The 26,788-nt window shown below is 37.2% G+C and overlaps 1 protein-coding gene across 3 annotated transcripts in view; it reads right to left on the bottom strand.

The window, feature by feature from the left end:
• LOC107734438 (homeobox protein cut-like 1) overlaps window positions 1-26,788 on the bottom strand; it is a 121,446-nt gene that overhangs the window by 77,448 nt on the left and 17,210 nt on the right. For all 3 annotated transcript variants that reach the window (XM_016546389.1, XM_016546390.1, XM_016546388.1), the window contains exon 2: window positions 10,526-10,636. In XM_016546389.1, coding sequence (XP_016401875.1) covers window positions 10,526-10,636 — 111 coding nt within the window. The remainder of the gene's footprint in view (window positions 1-10,525; window positions 10,637-26,788) is intronic.

Consider the following 26,788-nt stretch of genomic DNA (forward strand, 5'->3'; position numbering starts at 1 on the left):
TATATATATATTGTTAGTCTGGTGAGTCCTCATGTCCTCAAAATATGAATTACGTATTCTGGTATTTAAACAAAACTGTGTCAAAAACACATCCCCACGACTGCAATTCAGAAAATAAATGATCATCTGGAAAGCATCTGAGAAGGCTAAAACCTGAGAGTCTATGTCATGTAGTCCTGCGTGACATTAGAGGTTTACTAGCTGGTTTTACGTCCCGTTACAACCATCACACCTTACACAGTCTTTCATTAGGGGGACCTGTAAACGTCAACAGCCATTACCTCATCTCCGAGAGCAAAGTCACATGGCCGGCATGACATCAGTCAATGCTCCATACTGAAACACACACACACACACAAACTTACACCTTCGCCTGCCCATTTCTCTCTTACTATTAACAAGGTTTCTGCAGGTGCAAGCGGTCCAGTGGAAATTTCAGTCCCGGTTCGCCCATCGACAGAAACAATATTATCATACACAATAATGGGTTTTCTGTGTTCAGCAAAGCACAGATTCCATTACAGCTAAAAGCAACCAGTGATGCTGTTGAGTCATGCCCGTTAAGCACTATAAATACAGACCTGCTCTGTGCTAATGGTCTGTAGCCTTGGCACCTACAACCGGAGGTGGCAGATGGAGTGACGGGCAGAGACACGGGCACAGGGCAGGGTGGGTGAAGGAACGGGGTGGCCGCGTCCATACATCCGAGCTCACTTTCAGCATTGTCACTCAGCATGGTGAAAATATGGCAGCCACACCCGAATAAAGAGATGACAGGAATGATTGTCGCATTAGTCAGGCGGCCCTGACTGTGGGTGCTTAAAATATCCCGTGCAAACTGCTAAAATAAGTGTATAATTTAATGGGCCTTGGAAAGAAGAACACGCCAGATCTCATGTCACACCCAAGGACTGTTGAAAGGATGCTGTGCATGTGTGTGCACATTTACCTTAAAGAAAATAAAAACTTGCTTAAAATGTATTCAGCCTCAGGCCATGCAAGATGTGGATGAGTTTGTTTCTTTATAGGAAAATATTTGGAGAAATTTAGAATTACATGACTTGCTCATCAATGTATCCTTCTGCAGTGAATGGGTGCCGTCAGAATGAGATCCTAAACAGCTGATAAAAACATCACAATAATCCACAAGTAGTCCACACGACTCCAGTCCAAAAATCCAAGTCAAAACCCGCCAACATATTTGTTTAGAACTGTTTTGGATTGCTTTTGCTTGGTAGCGGTGCTTGATCTGTGCATATTTCTCTCCTGATTCAGATGAAACAGCCTTTTCATTAGAAAAATAAATATTATGGATAGAGGACTTATTTTAGCCGGAAGCAACAGTTTGAAGTAAAAAATCTTAATGATGGATTTGCTTCTTACAAACATGCAGCTTTTCATTTCACAAGATGTTAATTGATAGACTTAATTTATCAGCTGTTTAGCCATTCTGATGGCACCCATTCAATGTTCATGTGATGTAATGCTAAATTTCTCCAAGTCTGTTCTGATAAAGAAACAAACTCATTTATATCTTGGATGGCATGAGTGTGAGTAAATTTTCCGCAAATTTAAATTTTTGTGTGAACTACTTCTTTAAGGACTGTTGAAAGGACACTGTGCAGGTGTGTGTGTGTGTGTGTGTGTTTGTGCATGCGCATTTACTTTAAGAATCGGTAACCCAAGTCAGACAAAGGTACATTAATCAGTAAAAGTAGGTCTCTGTTAGGACATCAAACACTGGGGACCAGGTGATTGAGACTGGGGCCCTTCAAAGGACGGGCTTCCGGAGGTTACCATGAGCCGCGGTGCTGAAAAGCACAGGACAGGCAAGCCCAGTGTTGAAAAGCAGTAAGTGGAACTAGGGTTAATGGCATCTGTGCATGTGTGCATGCCTGTCTTTGTGCTTTTACACACGAAGAGCGTCCGTACGAGTGTGTAGAGCATATACGTTTAAGTGTGCATGTTTCAGCGTGCATCCGAGTGCGTCTGACAGCACAGCCATTTATTTGCTCGAGAATGATGGAGCACAGCCTGAAATCTGATCATGATCCCAAGGCCGGTACACTGCCCACCCAAGGAGATGAAGATGAGTGTGTGGGTTATCGGGTGCTTGCAGACACTAAAACCCACAAACAAACACATATACACATTCACTGCCACAATAAAATGTTGTTTAGGCAGCCTAAGGTTGCGTAAAAACCCCAAACAAAGAGTATAAGAGTTCTTTTGACACTAAACAATAACGCAAGTGTATGTATTCGCTTTCGAAGAATATACGTATTCTTTTTCATTCTACAAACAATAGTAGTAGATGTTTTCTTTGTATTTAAGCACAAAGAACTTAAGCATTCACGTTATGTGAACAATATATAAAGGATCTTTCATAAACAAACACTGACTGTATTGATTTACACTCAGCTAAGAAGTAAGAATCATATGATAATTAAAAAAAAAAGGAAAATTACATGATAACTGACAATTGCAATCTAGTATTTTTTTATCAAACATCACAAAATGACATTGTTAAAAGAAAGCGGATGGAGAAAAAGGCTTAAGGCAATGTGTGTGTCAAACTAATTTAAGATTTTTTGCATTCAGTGACTTAATTAATGTAATAAAAACAGACAGGGAAATTTTTTTCCATATATTTCCAGGCTCCCATCCGAGATCTTCCTAGTCTTAGGGGCATTATGGGATTTAAAGGGATAGTTCACATAAAAATTAATCTTTTCGTTCCAAACCTTATGACTTTCACAAAAGAATAATAAATATAATGGAAGTCAGTTGGATTCAGTGCTGTTATGGATCCCAATGACACTTACATGGGCAAGAACAGATCTTCAAAATATCTTTTGTGTTCTTCAGAAGAAAGACAGGTTTGAAACGACATGAGGGTGAGTGAATGATCACAGAAGTTTTATTTTTGGGTGGACTATCCCTTTAAGGCTTGATTTCTGACCGCAGGACTGTGAATTGCAGGGTTTTGAAAGGATCGCTGGGGGTTGCAAAGGCTCGGCTAACGTGACCAATCTGTTGTCGGCTAGGCCGCTTCGAGAAGACAGATTACTCTTCTCCAGGCAGCTCAGGGACAGACGAACCCCCAGAACTCCAGAGGGAGGGTTCCCATTCCGGCTCCTATTCCCATTCCTTGTCCCATTCCTGTCGGCTCTAATGACCCAGTGCAATTTCTCAGCACAAAGGGATTCTAAACAAGGTGGGAAAATTATATTCAGCCCTAGTCGTGCATCTTCCTACAGACTCAGAGGCCGGGGTGTCAGGTTAAGGTACTCGCAACATGCTCAATGATGCATTCTGATGGGAAAATAAATTAATTCTTATGACGTCATTTTTGAATATTTCATATCTGTAATAAAGACACCAGGTGGGCGATGATAAATTAGGCTGCACATGAAAATATTATAAAACTATGAAGGAATCAGCATTTGTTTTAAAAACTAACAATCAAGTACAACCAACAGTGATCAAAGATAATTTAAACTGAACTCGCTTTGAAATGTGGGGCAGCGTGACTCATAAACACGGACACAGTAGTCAGAATATCCAAAGGCATAACACTCAGCAAAGTCCAGTGGTGACTAGTATCAGACAGGAAGCTCTGAGGAACAGCCAATCAAGTCAGCTGAGAGAGACAGGAAGTGGCACACAGTCAAGCCCCATCAGTTCCACTCCAGTCTCGATCCCGCTTTGGCGGAGCAGATGGATCAAATCCTACAGGCACAAATACAATGAACCAGTACATTAAACAAGTGCTCTCAACCTCAGAAAAATGAACACAAGGTGGGGGAGGGGCGGGAAATGAAATATATATTTTAAAAAAATCTGAGGTACTGTTTTTTTTACTCGACTTTTCTTCAATTGACAGCTCTACTAACCTGTCAGGAGGAGATGTATAGGCACTAATGCTAAAACCCCACCATGAACCCGAAGGCTATGCAGAGAGACAGATCTCTCCCACACAAGCCTTTAGTAGGTCAGCTCCTCTTCAAGGATACCATGTAAAAGCAAATCACCTCTGACAAAACACAGAAGAACTTTGAACATATTTTTTTTCTGAAAATGCAGGATGTTATCACACTCAAACATATATCAAACAAACATATTCAAAGGCTAGACATAAATGAGCCAATAAAACTGCACAAGGTCCATTATGAATGTTATGGCACTATATATACACACTATCATTCAAAAGTCTGGGGTCAGTAAGATATTTTAATGTTTTTGAAAGAAGTCTTTTACGCTCACCACAGAATTTATCTGATGAAAAATACAGTAAAAATAGTAATATTGTGAAACACTGTTTACTATTTTTAAACATTTTAAAACGTAGTTTATTCTTGTGATTGCAAAGCTGAATTTTCAGCATCTCAGTCGTTAGTGTCACATGATACTTCAGAAATCAAGAAACTTTTATTATTATCATTGCTGAAAACACTGTGCTGCTTACTATTTTTGTGGATACCATGTTATCTGGATTCTCTGATGAATAGAAAGTTCAAAAAACAGCATATATTTGAATTATAAATGTCTTTACTGGCACTTTTGACTAATGTAATGCATCCTTCCTGTATATAATTATTCATTTCTTTTCTTTTCTTTTTTTAATCTAAATGCCTTTCAAAAAAACGTACGTATTTTAATTAAATATAAATATAAAATATTTTACATAAACATCTAAACAAAAATAAAATAAATTATCATTCTTACATTGCTGTTTAAGCCATGTTGCAATTCCAGTTTCTGAAAATAGCAACCAAGTTTTAAATATACACAAAATATTGAGAAAGAGCATGATTAAACATGACTGAAACCCTGAATAAGATCTGTTGATCTAAGTAGACTAAACATGTGTGCAAACCTCCCACAGGAAAATTCGCAGCGGTTGCTCTTTCATAGCTCAAGAGACAATGAAAATCTCAGTTTTGTATATGTCATAACTATCAAGTATTGTTATTTAAGTATCAACTGTGAATATTTCTATGAGACATAAAAAAAAACAAATGAGGAAACAGTGATGAGAATCGTTTGAGCTCATATTGAAATCTCTAACTTTTGATTGCAGACATTCATCTCTTGCCCATCCCAGAGTTGATATTGTTAAGTTATTCTGAAAGTATAATAGAGACACATGCGAGATTACTGGGGTCTTTTTCTCAGGAAAAAAAAAACCAGGCAAAAAGTCTCCTCATTTAATCTCACTGCAGCCTAGAAAAAACAATTGACATATATAAAGAAACATGATTTGTGATTTTTCTTTCCTACAGGCTGTGAAATCATTTCATTGGTCACGTATGAATATAGTGAACGGCTCGGGTCTACAAACCGGATGTCGACCCCAGACCTCAATGGGTTGTGCCTCCACAGCCCCCCGGTGCCTCCATTACAGTGTCAACATCAAAGGCATTTTTCAGTGTGCTAGTCACACAATGCTCTCTCTCTCTCTCACTACACAGAAATACACAAACACACACACAAATACACTGTAACAAATTCACTCGTTGGTAAATACCCTAACGTCGTGTTACGAATGGGACGGCTATAATTAACAGTGTAAGACGCCAGTCTGCCAGCGTGGGCGGCGTGCCAGTGGATCAGCCCTAATTACTGTATTCATTTTGTCAGGACCATTCAGTTCACAGCTCTCTCTGACCAGCCCTGGCAGCCAATGAAATCTCTGGACACTAACATCACAACGTCCAGAGGCCAACCAACCGTCCCCTTTAAGGCAACATCAAAGCCAGTGAAGGAGCAAAAATCAAAATGGCTGACACACACACAACAATCATAACTGCAAAAAAAGAAAAAAAGAAAGGACTCTTTTCTTCGACTGACTTAATGTTCTTTGTAGTGCGCTTTGATGCTGAGAATCAGCAAAAGAAACATCAGTGAACATGTAGGCAATTATGATCAAAATATAGTACAAAAACAGGACAAAAAACCTTTTTACTAGATCATCACAAGAATGTAAAAATGAGCTCTTTCAATTCATGAGTTGAACTGAATTGGCCACAACACAGGAAGCTAAACTGGAAAGGTAGGACATTTATTTTAGAAATTTTACTAAAACTTTTTTGCATGAATTTCAATATATATTTATTATTATTAAATAAATAAATTAAAAAAATTTAACAATTAAAAGTAGGCTACATATTTTAAAAATCCATGGGTGTTCTTTTAAACTGATTATTAATACAATTTAATGTTTATCATCTTAAGTGTTTTGTTTATGCTACCATGTCTATGGCTTATGCATACCAAAAATCTAAATAAATTTCATTCAAAACCAAATTATTAAAAAGTTACAGCAGTCATATGAATTTCTTTGAATTTTATTTCATTTCAATTCAAATTTCTTAAATTTAAATTACAATTCAGCATCCTGCATCAACTCAAACTGCAATTAAAAAATCTCAATCTAGTTCTAAATGGCACACAAAAAAAAGTTTTCATCTTTTAGTGTGACTTTCCTTCTCATCTGAAGTTGCCAAACATTTTTCATTTTCAACCCCTATCCTCCAATCACCTGCCATATAAAGACCTAATCAATCTAATCAAATTATTATATAGAAAATAAAGTTAACGTCCAGCCGTCCCCTTTAAGGCAACATCAAAGCTAGTGAAGGAGCAAAAATCAAAATGGCTGACACACACACACACACACACAACAATCATAACTGCAAAAAAAGAAAAAAAGAAAGGACTTCCACTATACATACGAATATTGTTTAACTTCAAAAAAGCCACATTACGGACATAAAATGGGTTGCGAGCCCCCTTCCTGTTCACTTTAAAGAGTGTACATAAAGTGCAGGTATATTAGCACTGTGTGGTTTATTCACCATCAAACGCTCAGCGTAAACTTTAAATGCGCTTATGGTGTTTGCATGTGGTGCAACACTAAGCGAAAATGCAAAAAATTAGATTTTTATCAATGGTGTCTAATGGATAAACTCAAAATATGTGAGCTAGAGGGGAGGGAATTCACATGACCTTATGAAAATATTTCCATCACGCAGGCAGCTCTGAATATAATTTCAGCACAGACACACAGGTCTCTTTCAGTCTCCATCACATCCTATTTAAAACTCCATCTAAATAATGAGCATGCAAAAGCTAAACAAAAATAGGGCCAAATGTGGCGGTTGTTTGGGTTAAATATTTATGCGTTTGAAAAAAAAAGACAAAATGAAGTGATCTGTGGCAAATTTAACGGCTGCTTAGGATTATTTATTTCACAGGTGCATGGCGAGGAAAACACAGACGTTACGTAATCGGTTGGAAAATAACGGGTCATCCTAACAAATCCCTATCTGTCACATTGACATCACATAGCGGACAATAAACTTTTCAACCTGCATCCTGAGGCGAAGCAGAACCATGAAGGAGCTACATAAATAACTAGTCAATAACAATTCAACAACAACAGCGCAACATTAGTGGACTGAAAATGGAAACGGATATGGAGAGACAGAGAAACAAAAATGGCAATTCATCTGTCCAAATATATTATACAGACAAGGTCTGAAAACTTTAAAGGGACAATTCATCCAAACATGAAAATTGTGTCATTATTTCCTCATGTCTTTCCAAACTTGTGTGATTTCCTTTTTTCAGTTGAGCACAAAAGAAGAAATTTTAAATAATATACTGGTCACTCTTTTCTGTGCATTTACAATGAATAGGGACAAGAGCTTTTAAACTCACAAAAAAAAAGCACCATAAAGTATCAAAAAAGGAAAAAAGAACAAAAAATCCAATTCATGAACAAATCATTTCAGCCTGTTTCTCACATTAAGGAGTCATGTGGCCTCAGAAGAGTTTGCACACAAGTAGTTTTGGACTACATTTATTTTACTTTAATGGTCCTTTTTGTCATTCTGCAGCTTTAAAACCCCAGTCTTCATTTACTTATTTATATTAAAAATATTGATTTTATGATATTCAGCAAGAATATCCTCATTTTCTGAAACATTCAGTTCTTAAAGGAACAAAAACAAAATTATATTAAAATGATGCGCAATTAATTTTTAATGACACACTAAGTGTATAGATACTTGGCAAAATACAAAATATTGTATTTATTAAACAAATAAAATGTCAAAAAAATGTCACACATCAATAAATCAACACCTGAATGAAAGCTAAAGATTTAGAAGTAGTTTTGGACTGTTTTTATGAAATTTTTAATGGTGCTTTTTTTTTTGTCATTTTGAAGCTTAATTATACTTAAAAACTGGAAAGGATATTCAAATTCACCTTTTTCTGAAAGTTTCGTTTGACAAGAAATTTTGCTGCAACAATCAAATGACAGAATTTTAAATTTTTTTTGGTCCTTTAGCTAGTGGAACTTGATGCAAATGTATAAGTAAATTAAGCACAAACACCCCAAATTAGCATAAAAACTGCTGATACCACAAAGTCCATTGGGGTTAGATTACGGCTTGCCCTGTGTCTGAAGGAATGGTACAGTAAGGTAGCCATGGCACATTAATTCCACATCCAGCAGTCCAGCCATTAAGATAAATTTCCAGCCTCCCTCATCAGAGATAGAATTTCCACCTCTCTGACTGAGGCCCTTGATGTCTTGCACCTTGGGTACCGAGCAGAAAAGTACTCGGACGGACTTTTTTTTTTTCTTTTACAGGGTTCACAGAATCTCCGAAAGCGTGGCCTCCCAGTCAAAACCCCCAGCACGATTAATTTAGTAACGGGTTATTAAGCTCAGACATAAATTGCAGCCCTGGACATTTTAAATGGAAAAGGGGGACTGATTTATTGAGGCTCCGGAGACAAAACAGGTTTTTTATTTTCCATTTATTCATCGGCACTCTCTGGGAGTGGTAACTCGCGAGGAATTCACGAAACGAGAGGCAGGAAAGAGGGAGCAAGATGGAAGAGGGCAGAAGGCGACGGCAACCATGATCAAAGATATCGCTGGCCGGAGCACCGCGGTGCCCTTGAGTTCTCCACACTTCAGATGGGTTGGCAGAGACTTCTCAAAACCAAACACAGCGAGGAATTATACGGATTTGCCGTTTGGAGGTTTGCAGGCACCTGTCTGAAATCTTCACAAAAACAGTCTTATGCTGATAAGGATATTATTAATCAAAGACTAAAAGAAAAGCCCAAGGTTATTTTGAACTGTAGATGTCTTCTGACAGCTGTCTGATGTCTCTTTCTCTTACTTCTTTGCCTTGATTCCTAAATCCTGCACTGTTCTTACCCATTATCCAGACTAACAATAACTTCAGCACGATACTAAATCGAGACAAATAAACAGCCTCAGGCAACTGAACAAATAGACAATTCAGTAATTCAAAATTAATTTCCATTTCTTTAACATGTTAACACATTGTTATTTTTTAAGAAAAGAAAATTATATTAAAGTGTTGGATGACACATGTAGCATATAAAATCTAGTATGAGATTTGTATAAAATACTGTATGTTTATATTTAAAAATTATATTATATATTGTATTATTACTATTAGTATTAATTATTATTATTTTATTAAATCGGTTGAAATTTATAAAATAAAATTAATAAATAATAATATTAAAAATATATATTAATAAAATGAAAATATATATAAATATAAATAATATAAAAATATTTCCATATTTCATACTAAATTCGGCTATATAAAAACACAGATTACTATGCTTTTGTTAAACATTTTACCTGGATTTGATTTACAAATAAATTTCAGAATGAAAGAGTCAAAATCAATAAATGCGTTAAACATGTCATGCATCAATATGAGAGCGAAAACTACCACTCCATGTGATTTAAGATTTAGAGTCTGTAAATACTATAGGACAAAAACAGAGACTATAAACATTATCATGTCCACACATGAAAAATAATCTGTTTCTAAACAGAACAAACATCAGATAACCATCCTGATCCAATGGTCGCAATGTTCTCCTACTGTCAGGACGAGTTTGTTTCAGAACTCTATCAGATCAGAGACGGTTTTCAGTAAATAAAGAATCACTGATCCTTACTGTCTTGCTAACATGCAGCTTCAGTTTTTCCCCTGGAACATGACACTCACAGACAACCCTATAGTCTGGACACGACCGTCCGCTGCTATTCATGCAGACCAAGTATTCCCTAAATGGATAAACCATAATATCCTCTGGTTTCTCTGCTTCTGACCTCTCTTACAAGGCCATGCCGAGCTTCAGACAAGTGCAGAATCCGAAAAATAATCTAACGGCGAGGCCATGCTCTAGAACTCAAGTGGAACAATCGTAATAACAAGAACACAACTCTACAGGGTGCACATTTAAAGTCCTGTAAGCAGTCAAAATGGAGGCAGAATGCATGCAGAAGAATATCAACTGATATGAAATGCTGAAACATGGTGCTTCACAGGTACCCGGGAGACCAGGATGTGCCGCGGTCCAGACATATGACAATTAGGCGCTCAAATTCCCCTTCGCTCCACTACCTTTGAGCTTCCTATCATTCGGAAAATAATTTCTCGCTTTTGCTCACCTCTGGAGTATTCTTCTTGAACTCGCGGCTTTGGTCGATGAGTTTTTTCCTGGACTGCTCACTTTCATCCTGTCTGTTGGCCAGGGCTGCGGCGGTGGCATCCAGTTCTTTCTGTGGACAGATAAGGGAAACGATTCACATGAGGTTCCAGAGTAACTGTTTTGGTAAATAAATTACATGACATCAGTAAGTCATTAAAAATGTGCCCAAATATAAACCTTGGCTTTACAGAACTGGCAATAATTTCAGTTTTCGGATTATCAGAACTGATTTCTCTTCCATGTGACAATCAGATTTTAAAGATTAAAAAAAGTAAAAAGAAAAAAGTAAAATTATAATTTTCCTATAATTTAATCATGCCAACTTTGTTCCAAACAACCACTGAAAAGCACTGAAAGATCACTGAAAAGAACCAGTTGATCCAATTCACAATACAGACTGAATAATTCTGCAAGTTGGATTCAAAATGTCAACTTTAGAACCGATTCATGAATGATTTATTGAGTTTGAATTGTGAATCAGAAACAAACCATTTCTTTCAATTATGAAGTTCTGAAAAGAAGTTGATTTGATTCAGTGAGTTGGATTCAAAATGTCAGCTTAAAAACAGATAAGTTTAAGCAATGAATTGTGAATCAAATCAACTGATTCACTGAAAAGAAGCCGTTGATTCAATTTACAATTTGAGCTTAAAGTGTCAGTGAGTTAGATTCAAAAGGTCACTTTAATAATCGATTCGTGAATGAATAGCTCAGTTTAAATTGAGAAACAGAACAAGTGACGATTCACAATTTGAACCAAATGTGTCAGTAAATTGGTTTCAAAATTCAACATAGGAACCAATTTGTGAATGAACTGCTCAGTCTTAATTGTGGAACAAATCAACTAATTCACGGTAAAGAACCAATTGATTCAATTCACAATTTGGACTAAACTATTCATTGTGTCAAATGCCAACTTAAGAACTGATTCATAAATTAATCACTCTGTCTGAATTATGAACTAGATAAACTGATTCACAATTACTAATTGGCACCGCTCTATGAAGAGGTCGGCAACAACTTTCTGTTGTCCACAATCACAGTCATCGCCCTCAGACCGGTCACATTCACCAAATTCGAAAGCTGTAAAAACAATACGACAGAACCTTCTCGCCAAACATCACGTCTATTTCGCATGAAACACGTGTTTTATAAGGTGTGAGAATACTGCTCGGTATGCACCTGCAGGCATACTGTGGCTATAAACCTCCTGCTCCAACTAACCAATCAGATTCCCTGGAAAGTTGCGACAGGCACACCGCGATTGGCCGCCTCATCCATCAGTCACCTACAGCGTGCTGCTGTCCCACCCCTGATGGGCCTCATGAAAGTCAGCAGTCTGCGGTCCCTGCCGTCCCACTCCTCTCCTCTCAACAGCAGGGAGCTGAGCTAAAGAATATCGTCTGACATCTGGGAGCCAGATGCTAGGAACAAATCAACTTAATTAGGCTGGAACTCTGTGCGCCAGACTCCCCAAACCTCCAACACAACAACTGGGGGGCTGAGTCACCACAGTCTCACCCCAGTTTTACTCTCCTCTGTTATTATCGCCTCCTCCTTCCACATAGGAAGACACACGGCTCCGCAAAGCACTCCGACGGAGCGTCGTTCGGCTAGTCTGGCAAGGTAAAAGCATGAGGGCAGATCTCCAGGGACAAATCTGGTTTTAAAATACCATCCCTAGAGACGGGTGTGGATCATTGGTTTCTGGGTCAATGGGACAAGTTTTAGATAAAAACGTCATGCTATGTAAGTGGGCTATGGTTCTGGTCTTTCTAAACGGCTTGTTATTAATATAAGTGGTGAGACCGTGACAGAAATAAACTGTGACATAATGCATTTACTCTAACAATGCACTGACATGACATGTATGTAATGTACGTGAGCACTATTAAAGGTAGCCTATATACATTACCTTTACATAATCATGATATATATATATATATATATATATATACTTGTCTTACACACCATAATGTGATTTTTAAGGTCATGCAGCCAAAATTACAGGAAATATGAATCATAATACAGGAAAGGTTGCACTTTCAACTTAGGAAACCATATGTGAATGAATCATTTTAAACTGTGAACCAGATCAAGGTGTTCAATGAAAAGAATCTGTTCATTCGATTCACAATTTCAACTAAACGACTGACTTGGATTCAAAATGTCAACTTCTGAAATGATTGTTAATGCCATTTTTAAGGTCATGGGAGTTAAAATAACAGGAAATATGAATCATAATACACCAAAAATTGCACTTTCAACTTAGGAACGCATCTGTGAATAAATCATTCTGAAATGTGAACCAGATCAAGGGCTCATTGAAAAGAATCTGTTGATTCGATTCACAATTTCAACTAAACGAAAATGTCAACTTCTGAAATGATTTTTGAATGTAATCATGATATATATTCTTGTCTTACACTATAATGTGATTTTTTTAGGTTGTGCAGCCAGGATTTTAGCAAGTATGAATCATAATACAGCAAAGGCTGTGCTTTCATAGCTTAAGAAGGTACTTCATTGAAATATCAACTTCTTCTCAGATGTTTTTCCTAAAGGTCCTTTGGAAAAAAATGTTTTAAGGTTGAGCAACCAAAATAAATCAGCAAATATAAATCATAATATATAATAAAGGTTGGGCATTCAAAGCTCAGGAAGAACTTCAATGAAGTACCAAGTCTCAGATGATTGCTTCTCCTCAAATTCTTTGCAGAAAATGAATATGACAACTGTTGATATACGAAAACAGTATAGGGCTGTAAAATTAATGTGCAAATAATAGAGCAGTTTATTTGGTTTTGGAAGAATCATACAAATATTTACATTTATACTGAGATCTTTGTTATCTGGGCACAGTTTGAGACTGTCTCACTTGAAACTCGAAAGGAGACACAACTGAGTTCACTAGGGTCTTTTCTTCTCAGAGACTTAATAAAAACTCTCCATTTAATCTTGCTGCTGTCAAAGAGAAAGGTTTGAAATAATAAAGAGCATGATTTTTCTTTCTATTGGTATCAATAGTGCTAATGCCCCCTGGGGTATTCCATCCAGCCCCCCTGGTGTAGTTCAAGGAAGCCCTGTAGCCCTCCAATGAGAGTCGTTTATATAAAGGACCAAATTGTACCCAATAATAGCTTTATAATTTTCCTAATGGAAGAATTCTGCTGGCTCAGGCGGCGGTGCTTGTCTTAGTTAATTTGTTCGGTAGTAAACGCTGATGGAACAGATTACAGGGCTCCCCAGAGAGCCAGGCCCTGCCAGATACTATCAGCTGCATATGCAGCAGGGAAACGTCAGCGAGGCCTCTCTCTCTCTCTCTCTCTCTGTATAGCTGCTGTTTTTTCATAACCTATCTTTCTCACAGGCCATTACATTTCCTCCCCCCTCTCTCTCTCTCTCGCTGTATAACTGCCAGTGTCGCTGTGCCACAGAGCACCTGAGCACTCAAGAGGGTCAACAGCTCAGAGGTATTCAGGAACAGATAAAAACAAAGCAAGACTCTAACACAGGTGAGAGGGGACGACAGACACACTTCTGCCGTGGGAGCTGTACTGTAACTAAAAATGGTGGATATAATTCTGAACAAATGGGTTTATAATTCTGTTAGCAGGAAAAGCTGGTTAAGTGAACAAAAATTTTAATAATAATAATTATATTAATTTTAGATCACATTCCTGATCATATTGGCCGTGATTTGTCAGTGCACATTATTCCATATTTAATAACCATCAAACTATAATAACTTGCTCTGTCTCTAAAATAATTTTTCAGTTTGGATGACATCACCAAGACCTCTTATTTTTTTTACCCTATTCTTCCAACCTGGTTCCATTCTGGTATGTAACAGCCCCTTTTCACGATTAAGTGCATTCGCAATGGAAATTAAGTCTGGTCCGATTTTTTTCCTCTGTTTCTTAGTGTTGCAGGATATATGAAAATAAAATCAACATCACAATATTATCAAATTGTGCATGCTGTGATTTAATTAAATAATTATAATCACTGCAGGTTTCAGAGTGAAGCGCTTCACTGTTTATTTACTTTTAACCGTGCTAAGACTCTAAAACACTTTATCATGAGCTGCTTGAGTGTAAATGAACACAGTGCTGCTCTTCACTCTAAAACCCCGCAGTGCATGTATTTGAAGAGTTTGGTTCCAAAACGCTATAAATCCATTTTGATTAATTTGAGTAAAAATGGGTTTTCTTTACCAAGAAAGTGGCAAGATGAAAACCACTATTTTCTGTTTCAAACTTTCACATAGCATCTTTAGGTTATAATAACATTAAAAACTCAAATCCAGATTGTGATTTTCAAAGATTTATTATAAAATTACATTATTTTTTTCCCAAAATGCAATAAATCCATGACACGTTTTTTTTTCCTCCCCAAATTATTTGCCTCGAGGCTTCGTTTAGTCCATTTACTGGCGCGGCCATTACTGTCTAGAGTGCGTGGAATGGTGCGCTGTGATTGGCCAGACACAATACTGACCAGTACTGACCACTGACCAGATACAATACTGATTTTTAAAATGGCGTTTATCGCGTTTTGGAACCAAAATCTTCATTTATTTGCCAGTAAAGTTTGATGGTTTAGCATTTGAAAGTGTAGAACTTAGGATGGAATTATTAACAGTGTAATTTTACAGTTGCTCTATAAATTTTTTAATTAAATATAAATTTTTTATTTTACATTATAATAGTACTACTACAGTATAGTACTTATTTAAATATTTGTATTTAATAATGACAATAAATTCGATTTTATTAAAAATAAATATATTAAATGGGTCAAAAACAAGTTGGTTCTTGTAAAGAGTAAAACCAAGTGTGAACACCAAAGAGTCTTCAGAGTGAAAAGTTATTTTTCAACTTTTTTTTCACTATTATATTGTACAATATACAATGTAAACAGTGTTAGTTTTTCCCAATATCATCACACTACAGAAGTATGTTGCAAATACACGTCAGAACATGCACACTAACAAACAGATGACGTCAACAGTTTTAAACTCTTTAAAGTCAAAACAAAAGTCTCACCGAGACGACCTCTTCACTGTCCTTTAAAAAAATAAAAAATAAAAATAAATAAAACACAAACAAAAAAAGTTTGTCCAGTGTACTTGAGTAAGCTGAACAGATTTTACAGTTTTTGAGGTTTTTTTATAGCTTGTCCTTTAATCATTTGGTCTAAAAAAAGATGACCTGATTTCTGAAGGGTATGACTTTATACTTAAGTGAAAAAAACAATAAAGGCAAGTGCGTGTATGTGTGCGTTTTGAAAGGCACCAACGCCTGCCATTAGCACAGATAGAGCTAATCTATTTTTATGCCGGCACAGCCGTTAAGCCCTTTATCAAAGTCTTTGCTATTGCTGCTACCATTTATAACAAACCTGCTTTGTGTGAGCAACTAATCTCAACGCTGACCTGCCGCTTTGAGCTCTGACTGTATACGCTGTAGTTGGGTCTGTTAAACACCTATGCCAAAGATTTGGCAGCAGAAGTGTGAACTTAACCTTGTCACGTCCCGAAAAGAGATCCCTCAACATTGTGTTCAAGTTTGCGACCTCTAAAGCCTGAATAATGCATTTGACCCCTTAACTGATGCTCTGGAGTAAAAGGCCAGAGTAAAAGGAAGGGCGAAGTGCCATGGATGTGTGACTTTACCCACAAAGTGAAGAAGCATATTAACATTGTTTTCACATAAATGCGTTAATGTGCCCTCACACCTGAAGTGCCCGTCCAGTGAGCGACGAATTAATTGCTCCTCAGGGAGCGAGAACGAAAGAACAGCATCCGAGGGAAACTCGACCCTATGAAATCAACTTAAAGTTTTGTTAATAAAACTAACATTTAACAGATAATATCTATTTTAAATATACATATACATTTTATAGACTGACTAGCTGAGTAGCAAAATATGGCTCATAGCTGCAATGTATCTGAATCGACTGGATATTTAAAACAAAATATGATACATCCCACACAAACTTCCTGTTTTAATAGGAAATACACTAGTACAAGAAAGAAACCTGTGCTTATGTACTTTCACTACACAAGAGTTTGGTGTTAGTAGAGCAGCTAAGCTAACTAAAAGTGGCAACACTACTAACTTTAAAGTCTTAGAAGTGTGAAAGCTTCATTCGCACACTTGCCATAATTCACTGATCAAATAAACAATTCAAATAATCAAAATAATGACAAAAACTACCGTATTGTCCTGAATATAAGACGATGTTTTTTTCTTGGAAATACATCTGAAAAAAACGCGGTCGTCTTATATTCAGGGTCTAGACTTTGGCATGTCAATAATACACCCACAACACTAGGTGGCGCCAAATACGCATAAAACGAGTGTGCCATGAAATACGTAATGTGATGCGTGTTGTAAAGATCGCGAATAAAAACAAACCTTACAGCTGCATGAGTCGTGACTGTCACGTTAGCCTGATGGGACCAAACTCCCTTTGTGATTTTAAAACGTAAGACAGTACCCAGATTTGAAGACTACAGTAAGATTTAACTTCTACTGTTAATAAGATTTTGGTAGGCTACTATTAGATGGATAGCCTAAATGTCCTAATTCAGATGGGCTACCTGTTTTTTTTTTTTTATGGTATATCAAAAAGTGTATATTTTTAAAATATGATTGTTGGTACATTTTACCAGTTTTTAACATACTTTCAAAACAAAAATTAAAATAGGAAAAATATGCAATATGAAAATAATTGAAGACAAAATGTGTTTTACTGAGAAAAAACAAGATTTGGTTTTTAAAAAGCCTTTTTCCAAAAGGTACATCTGGAAAAAGGGGGGTCGTCTTATAATCAGGGTAGTCTTATATTCGGGCCAATACAGTAGTTTTTTTCATTAAATGATTCATGATAACTTAGTTTCTATTCCAAAAGCACCACAAAGAAAATGAGCCACGTGGTTTAAATGTTAAACAAAGTTTATTAAACGAAATGAAATATGAAGCCAAATATTATCCAAACAGCATAAATAAAGAAGGTTAAATATTACTTAGGCTAAGAAATGTGATGTCACTGTTTTTAAGCAATTTTTGAACAGACATAACTATAAAACAACTATAATTGCCTCTGCATTTACCTTTATAATGAATAATTGCCTAAACAGATTATTTATGTAATAAGAAAAAAAAAATCAAATAAAGTTGATTTAACTGTTCTGACACAATTCGCACCCTGGATAAACAAACATTTACCAAAACACAAGCATTACGACATAGCCAGATCTGTTCAGTTCCTTCCTTGTTCTGCGTCTTGAATTACACACACTGTCTGAAAAAGTTCAACAATGACCTAATCGCACTGCAGGAACAATGCATTTGTGTCAGTAGTCTATGATACACTAAATCTTCCTGTCTCCGTTAGCTTAGATGGCTTAATTGCAAATCAAGGATTTGGCGCGCCGTCAAGAACCACTATCAAACAGCAACAATCAGACAAAGACGTGCGAGTAATATCGTTGCGGGAGGTTGCGACAGCACAGAAATTTCACACTGTGGCATGCGGTACCCAATCAAGACCACCGCGTTCACAGAGCTTTATAATGTGAGAGCCCACTGTTGCAACCCCTGGGAACACGCGCAAGCGCACGCACAATGCACTCGCATATGCACAATCTGTGAATAACAAAGGACCGTGGGGTTGAGTCTCATTAGATATGGACAAACTACAGACCAGACTTAATTTCCATCCAATTAAGAGATACTCAAAGCATTATGGGGGCTTGCTGATTATGATGCAGTACATTTGGGTCGTCTCAGTGCAACAATGTCCCAGTTGTTGACAGAAGAACACTCCCTTTCATACCAGCTGGGGAGGGCAGGAGTTTTTTGAGGCAGTTTAACGACTGTACACGCATTACTAATTCCAACTTGTTTTATAGGCTGGACATCAGGAGCGAGCGACTGCTTAAAAATGCTTCCTAGACAGCCTGACTCTCACTGTCAGGACTGATTCGTCTCAACATTCGAGTGATCGTGCACTTGTTAACATGGGAACGTCTCTACATGTTTAAACTGAAATTGTTTGAAGGCTTCTCAGAGTCACACAATTGGGATTACGACTGACACACTATATATTCTCATTAGGATAGTATCTTTTTAAGAAACTCCGTTCTCACAGATCAGCGTTATCTCGCGTCAGAGCGGACCGGTCGGTCCACAGGGCTCACGATATCAGCCGCTCCTACGGCTGTAATGAATCCAGGACCGGTTCACCATCTCACACGCCATGTTTGCTATCAACAGAGCTCTCAAGGGCTTACAGCGCAGTTCATTAAAGCTGAGGAACAAGAACAAGCCCAGAGCTTATTCTCTCTTTCTTTCCCCTCTCATTTCTTTCATTCGTTCTTTCTATAAACCACCATCGTTCCGCCTTTGATTTATTATGCAACAAGATCAGCAATTTACTTCAGAGACTTTCAGTCAGCACTGAAAGAATCGCGATCTGAGGGGGTCTGAGAGCACAAGTTGGTCCTGCTCGTCACAGTCGCACAGTACCCACTTTTAAAAAGAAAATCATCGATTCGTTATTGAGATAAGCGCAGCATGCCTTTACCTCCGAAACTTTTAGGTTTCCCCAAGCAAACACATACATCTCTGCCTCCTCCACTGCTGATAACAGCATTCCTCAAATGCTGTATGGGTTTTAGAGAAAGTAATTAAAGCAATTATATCTCTGGTTGGGAGTGGAGGCAACGTCTGGGGAGTGGATCTCTGGTTGGGAGGGACGTGAACTGTTTCTCAAACAGTTAGACCGGCCCGAGAATGGATGACAAAGGACGCACAGAGATCATCTTGTATTTCTGGATAGCAGCCGAGTCAATGTTTTCTGCCTTAAGTAAAGAAAAAACAATTACAAGCTCCACAAAAGTACACGTCAGACTCAGTACTGCATGAAATGTCTATGAAACTTAATGAACAACAAGCTTATCTAGATTTTTCCTTTTGCTTATGTAAAATTATACACACACAACATACATATCAATTATCCAGAATGACAGAAAAAGCTTAAAGAATTTTACATTGGTACATTTATTAGCATGCTGTGCTGCAGCAAAAAGTTGCTGTGTCAAAGTGTCATATGTTTAACAAGAGCTAACTACCAATGGCTTATTTGCAGTGTGTGACAGTGAAAGGTCTCTGGGAAAAGTTTCAGCTTGATAAAATTCCATAGAATATGAAATAATGCACAGCGAGCAAAGCACCATGGGAAACATATCTGCCCTTGTAGAACTTGTTATTGATTAGAATATAACTGAATTGAGTGTAATCTTTCAGAATAGTACCAAAGAAATTCTACTATTATATCTGGCTCAGTGGAGAAGCCTAAGAGAAACAGAGTGTGCCACAGGAATGGAATGTACCTACTTATGGCCACCTATTTCAAGCCTGGATGGAAATGGTCATATATGGTGAAGCCCTAGTCACATGGTCACTGCTTAAAATACATAAGTATATGTATGGAATGTATTGATTACCTTTGGAATGTATATATGAGAGTTCAAGACTGGACTCTGGAGTCACTCTGAGACTGGCTCAACTTTATTTCTTTGAGAATAAAGTCTTTTTTTTTTTTGGCATCAAATCCTCAAGACTTTTGGGAATACTTTTTTTAAAGAAGTAACAGGAATGGAATGTACCTACTATGGCTGGGCAATAAAACGATAATGATAAAAATTGCGATATAATTTTCCTCGATAAAACGATAATAAGAGTTTGATAAATGTTCGATATATATGTGAACCTATATGTGAACCAGATAACCAGATAGAATTTCTTTGGTACTATTCTCATAGATTACACTCAATTCAGTTATATTATAATCAATAAAAATATTCTACACCCGTAAACACACATGGCTTGTCCCAAGTAAGCGAGGTTCTTTGCAAAAAGAGCACAAGTGCTGCATTATTTTTCAAGAATTTCATGACAGTCTGGCGTCTAACCACCACAAACTCTTCTGCATATTTGCATTTTAATACAAGGTTTGTTTATCCTGGAATCTCTGCTGTAAACTGAATTAATTAGATGTTCAGAATCATAACTGGAAATTAGCATAACGGGGCAGAGAGAAAAAAGAAGGAGGTGTTTGTTCTTCACGAGACAACAAGCAGTTAATTGTTGAGGGCTGGGGGCGCAGGCGGTGACCTGAACTAGATATTACAGTGTAGTCCAACTGATTCAGAGAGGCCAAACTGCATTGTTCTAATTCGTTGTTCATTCACTTCGTTCACGACTTTGCGTACACTGCAAGAATTTGACTAAGAATCAACTAAACGTAGGACCCTATGAAATCTGTTTTATTTTTTCCCAAAATCTGTTGTTGTTTTTTTCCTCCCCATTTTATTTTTCTGGACTCCATTTTAATGGTTAAATTAAAACTTTAGTAACCAAAAAGCATGTCTAATTAATTGAAATCATGACACTTATACAATTTAATAACAATTAATAAGAAGTTTAACAAAAAATTTATTTTGAGGGTCCTTTGATTTTTTTGATTTTTTTCTGGTAATCAAATGAGGGCATAAAACATTCATTTAATTTTTAATCAAATGAAATTAAACAAATTTATTTTGTAATGCACAACAGAAGTTTACTGTTAAAATTAACAGTAATTAACATGGAAGAAAAATAATGATTTTTCCTAGATTTTAATAATAATTTTATTATTATTATAATATTCATTACGTACATTACGTATATTTTTCTGTACAGAAACATTTCTGTCACCATTTCTTCAAGTTAAACCGTTTCTATGTGTGTGTACATAATAATATGATGATAACTAAAAATAAAAACATTTACACTTCAAGTGTGCAACTTTGAATTAAAAAAAAGTCTAAACTGCAAATGAACAACTTCAAATCAAAGCTGTTTACACTTCAATGTGTAACTTTGAATCAACAAAGCTGTTTACACTGCAAGTGATCAAATCTGAATCAAACAAAACTAATAAAGGTTTGTTAGTTATAAAGGAACTGTTAAGTTGTAAATATGCCACTTGCTTTCAGTGTAAGCAGGGTCTAAGACCTCCTCAAAAGACGCCTTGTGGGCACTGTAATGGGGATGACATTTCAAGTAATTCCAATGCTATTTTTTATTACAAAAAAAGTATGTGGGGGTGAAAACAATAAGACAAGGGTCTCTTTGAGAGAATGTTTTCAATGGTTGATCAGTCAGCATGTACACACATAGAGATGCAAAAACACAAAAGATGGTGACATAGCAGGTGGATCAAAAACATATATCAGTTTACCAGTTAAATCATTACTTTAATCTTTCCATATTCCTTGACTGTGTTTCACCTATAAACAGCTCAACCATTATTTTATGTCAACTGATCGAATCTACTCTTCATGTTTTCGGTTGGGGTTAAGCTCCCTGCGTATTAGTATGTCACTTTAGCACCTCATCTGCTGATTAGGCAGCTCTTGTATTTTTCACTCGTATTACAGCAGAAAGACAGGTAAAGAACTTTATGCAAATTAAGTGGGAAGAGACAGTGTCCTCCACAAGTGAGGGCTGGTCATTCCAGAAGACACGCACCATTGCATTAAAACAGAATAAAATAAAGTTCAGCACACAGTGTATGAGAGCGATAACGTTCGTAATATTCCCTAACCAAAAACGGACCACAATTCAATTCAGAGCCTTATTTAATTGCCTTGGTGGCTTAAAGAAAGAGTCCAGCGTTTATTCACCCTCATGTCGTTCCAAACCTGTAAGATTTTCTTTGACTTTCTTTCGTGGAACTCAAAAAGAGAAGTTTGAAGAATGTCTAAGTTGCTGTTTAATTTAAAGTAAAAGTGGATGGAGACCAGGGGCTGTCAAGCTCTAAAAAGGGAAGAAGTACCTTAAAAATAACAGTTGTACATATGACTTATTTTCATCTTCTGAAGCTGATTCACTACATATCAGCATCACATCGATTATCAGCCTATATTAGAGATTTCTCACATTTATCTGCATTGTTAAATATTTAAATATTTCCCTTATATTATTTCCCAATATTTCCCTTATATTACCTTTGCCATCATCTAACACCCACTTAAAGCTAATCTTTAATAAAAACACTAATAATTTAATAACACTGTAAATGTAATCTTTAGCTGATCTCAAAATGAATATCCCTTTTATATACTGTACATTATAATGTTGTGATGCCCAAATTAACTTTTAATAGCATTTAAAATGACTGATATTTATCTCTTAGCTTTTTAATTTAGATTAATTTGTATAGAATTTTAATAGCATAACAAAATACTGGCTCAATATTGGCTTATAGGCATCAACTAGAATTTCAAATCTGTGCGTCTCCAATTTTTTTAAGTGAACGGGTCGTGACGGATTGTATAATCATATCAAACTGGATGCGATTACAAATTATGATGTCAATGATGACATCAAATGAAACTGGTCCTCATGGGCTTTCATGAAACTTTCATGGAGGATATCAATTTGGCACTTACTACCTACAGGTCACTATAAACGAGAAAAAGTGCTCACAGTGTACACAGTATGCGAGCAAAGATGTAAGGCACTGTGTGAGGTAAACAGTAATCTGGCTGCTATTGTGTTGGCACTGGCGTGTGTATATGTGTGTGTGTACTGGCTTTCTGCCATCGCCGGCTGTGACCTTAGTGAAGGTGCAGAAATACGACTGACCTTCAGCACGCCTCAGTCAATCAACCCTCATCTGAAACACTACACAAGTCCGACCTTCATACATCAACACAAACACTAGGTCTCTAACAGCATTTGATAGGGCAACAAAGAACTCCTCCTTTTGATTCGCTGCAAGGCAAACAACGTAAAATGCTTTTAATGCCTCAAAAGTCAAAGTTAGGTGTTCCTTTAGAGGGAATTTGTACTAAAAAGCTTGTTCAGTTAGTTTATTTTCATACAATTGTGGCAATGTAGCATTAGCAACCGCAAGGACTGACACATAATTGCTCACAAAAGTATAGTAAAGGAAGGGATTAAGAATGCGTCAGCAGAAACGTTCCCGAGCCCGGAGTGGAAAAGCTAAACTCAAACACTGACTCAGCAAAAAACGAGCTGCTAACTTTAGTTCGGCGAGTGCCCACCCCCCAAGCTCCATCCCCATGACTCCACGCTGCCATAATATTCAGAACATTATTTTGATTGTGAATTTCCTTCCAATGCAGATCTGCTGAGCTGCCCTGAACTCAGAATATGCTTACGTGCCATGTCTAAATACAAAACACAGTCAAAGGAATATGCAATATCGACATAATGGGAGACTGCTTGGGGAAACAAACGACACAGACCACGAAAACAGACGCGAAAGCAGCTGGAAAAAAACATGACGAGGATAAATTGGTGGTGAGCACTATTTTAGGGGCTTTTTGCTGCCTTTATTGATAGAACAGATGAGAGATCACAGGAAATGATTCGAGTTGGGCCGCTTGCTTATAAACACAACTCTACGAAATGTTGGAACATGTGTACTGCGCACCAGGCCAACTGTTAGTGAGCACTTTTGATAGATTACACTTTAGAGATGTCTCTAAGAGTATAGTTCGAAGCCTAAAAAGGGACATGGCGATGGAAAAAATAAAGAGTTGGAAGGAAAAATTATATTTCAATGCTTTTGCAAATAGCTCATTTAATTGAGTTAGCTTATATTAAAATGTGAAAAATATGAATAAACTTCATGAAATAGAATAAACTTTAAAAAAAATTTAAATTTACTGTACCTCAATATTTGCTGTGAAACTGGTATCAAAAATTGGTATTGGTTTTGATTGTGGTATTGATAATGACTACTGAAAATCTTGTAATTTATGACAACCTCCTCCTTAATACTCTACATTTTTACAAAATCACATTACCGCCTTTGTCAAATTGTGGCAAATGCATGTTTATCGATGCATACCATAACTCACTGGATGCTCTGGAGGCATTGAAACAAAAAGCCTCTCCTCTTTTTTGGTCTTTGTCTGCGAGACACAGAAGAACACCTCAGCCCTCATTACCTCAATAATGTATGAAATGCGCTGCAGCCCGCAGACTGAGCTCTCCGAACGCTTTAAGTATTTATCGTGAACAGAACACTATCAGAGCCGTTTCTAAATGGGCCTTCCCTGCCAGCTCTTTTTCAATTATGTTTGAGGGGATGACTGACCACCTCGACGTTGCTGTTTTTGTTGAAACGCAGACGAGAACCTGCTGTACACCTGCCTGGCTGTGTGTCTATATCCTAGCGACAGAGCTGCAAGAACAATTAAGCCCATCGATGCTAAATTAACCTGAGCACATCAGTGAATGGCTGATAATCTCTGTGACCTATGGAGGGTTATTACCACCATAACTAGCACAAAACAAGCAACCTTATCCAAGATGGAGAGGATTTTCAAAGAGGGTTAGCGGTCAAACCAAATTAGCTGAAATAATGGTGCCTTTACAACGAAGCCAAAAAGGTATTTGGACAATGTGGAAACAGAAAAGATGAAATTTTGAAGAATGCCTTTTTTTTTGTTAACACAATGAAAGTCAATGGGGTCCCATGTAGTTTTGGATCCCAACATTATTCAAAATATCTTAATTTGTGTTCCACAGATGAAAGTCAGTCATACAGGTTTGGAAAGACATAAATTTGAGTTCTCAGGGGTCAAACCTCTCAACGCTTCCCTTTCCAGCACAAACTAAAGAGGAGTGAAGGAGATGTAGATGAGGAAAGCGCCGTGGCAATCCATCCATGCTTGTTTTCTTATATTTGTTTTCCGTTTCAAAGGCCGGTTTGCGATTTCAGCAAAGCTCTCTTCTCAAAAACATCGGTCTGAATGGGATACAGAGAGCACAAGAGGGCAAGAAAGGAGAGAAATAAAGAGGCAGAGAGCAGAAGAGAGGGGTCCCCCTCTGTGTTGGCCAGCTTCCAGTGAAAGCTGTTCAGAACATGGGAAACATGGTGTCGCAGCGCAGTCCAATCAGCTCGTCTGGCCTGCGGTTTTCCCAGCGAGTACCGTCATGAGCGCTCCTCTCCTTCTACGGGTCCGCTTTCACTAGCATGCCTCCGGGAACAACAAACTCACGCTGCCAAAGCACGACCACACGCACACACAATGGCAGATGCAAATGCATACACGCTAAAGTGAATGCACAAGTACTACCCCCTACTTTTTCTTAGGCCCAACTTTGCCAAAAACATCAGTTGGATTAGTCAGCAAAACAGTGCATGATGACTGGCTGTATGTGACGTCGCCAGAGGTACGAAGATGCAGAAAACTAAATCACAACTAAAACAGAATAACAGTCACATGCAGGGTCCAAAAATTAACTTGTTACTATATATATATATATATATATATGTATATTCCTCAGCCTTTGACGTGTGCGATCAATGTTGTGATCACTTGGTTCATCCGTGCAGAGTACGATTTTTGAATCATACAAGAGATTCCTTCAATAACGCTGATTCATCCAGTAATGAAACAAGTACATCTTGAGTGAGTAGAGTACGATAACACCAGTGTGATTTGAACATTAAAATTTGCGTTTGTGCAGCCATTGACCTAAAGAGAGCAGCCGTCTGTCATGAATGAAACAGCTTCAGTCTTTTCAGTCACACAGTATCATTATTTCTGTGTTACAAACATTCAAATCACAGAAGTACTGGGATAAAAGTTTATAGTTCAGATATAAACTGTGTGTACGATGTGTATGGTAGCGATTAAAATAGAGTAAATCACCTTTTGAAAGTAATTTGACACTTCAAATGAAGATTTGTCGATTACATTTTTTACGCCAGTAGGTGGCTTGATATCATTATTTAATCACATTGGAATCGAAACTGGGAAACAAAAAGAATCGGAATCGATAAGCAGAATCGGAATCGGAATGGATAAAATTCAAACGATACCCAACCCTACGCCCACTAGGGCTGTCAAAAAAAATTCGAACTTCGAATATTCGTCGAATTTAAAATAAAAATCCACATTCGAATGCAAAAACGTTAGAAACCCCCCCCGATTTATTCAGAATCATGCAGTTCTATTTTGCACACAAACTGCTCTTAAAGAATTTAGTTTTTATGTAGCCTGTTGATTTTTGTTCATGGTATTCAGCTCCAATAAATAGTTTGCAAAAAAGAGACACAGGATAAATGTTTGATATCATTATTTAATCACATTGGAATCGAAACTGGGAAACAAAAAGAATCG

Source organism: Sinocyclocheilus rhinocerous, unplaced genomic scaffold (genome assembly GCF_001515625.1).
Source record: "Sinocyclocheilus rhinocerous isolate Xijiao unplaced genomic scaffold, SAMN03320098_v1.1 scaffold1211, whole genome shotgun sequence".
Taxonomy (NCBI): domain Eukaryota; kingdom Metazoa; phylum Chordata; class Actinopteri; order Cypriniformes; family Cyprinidae; genus Sinocyclocheilus; species Sinocyclocheilus rhinocerous.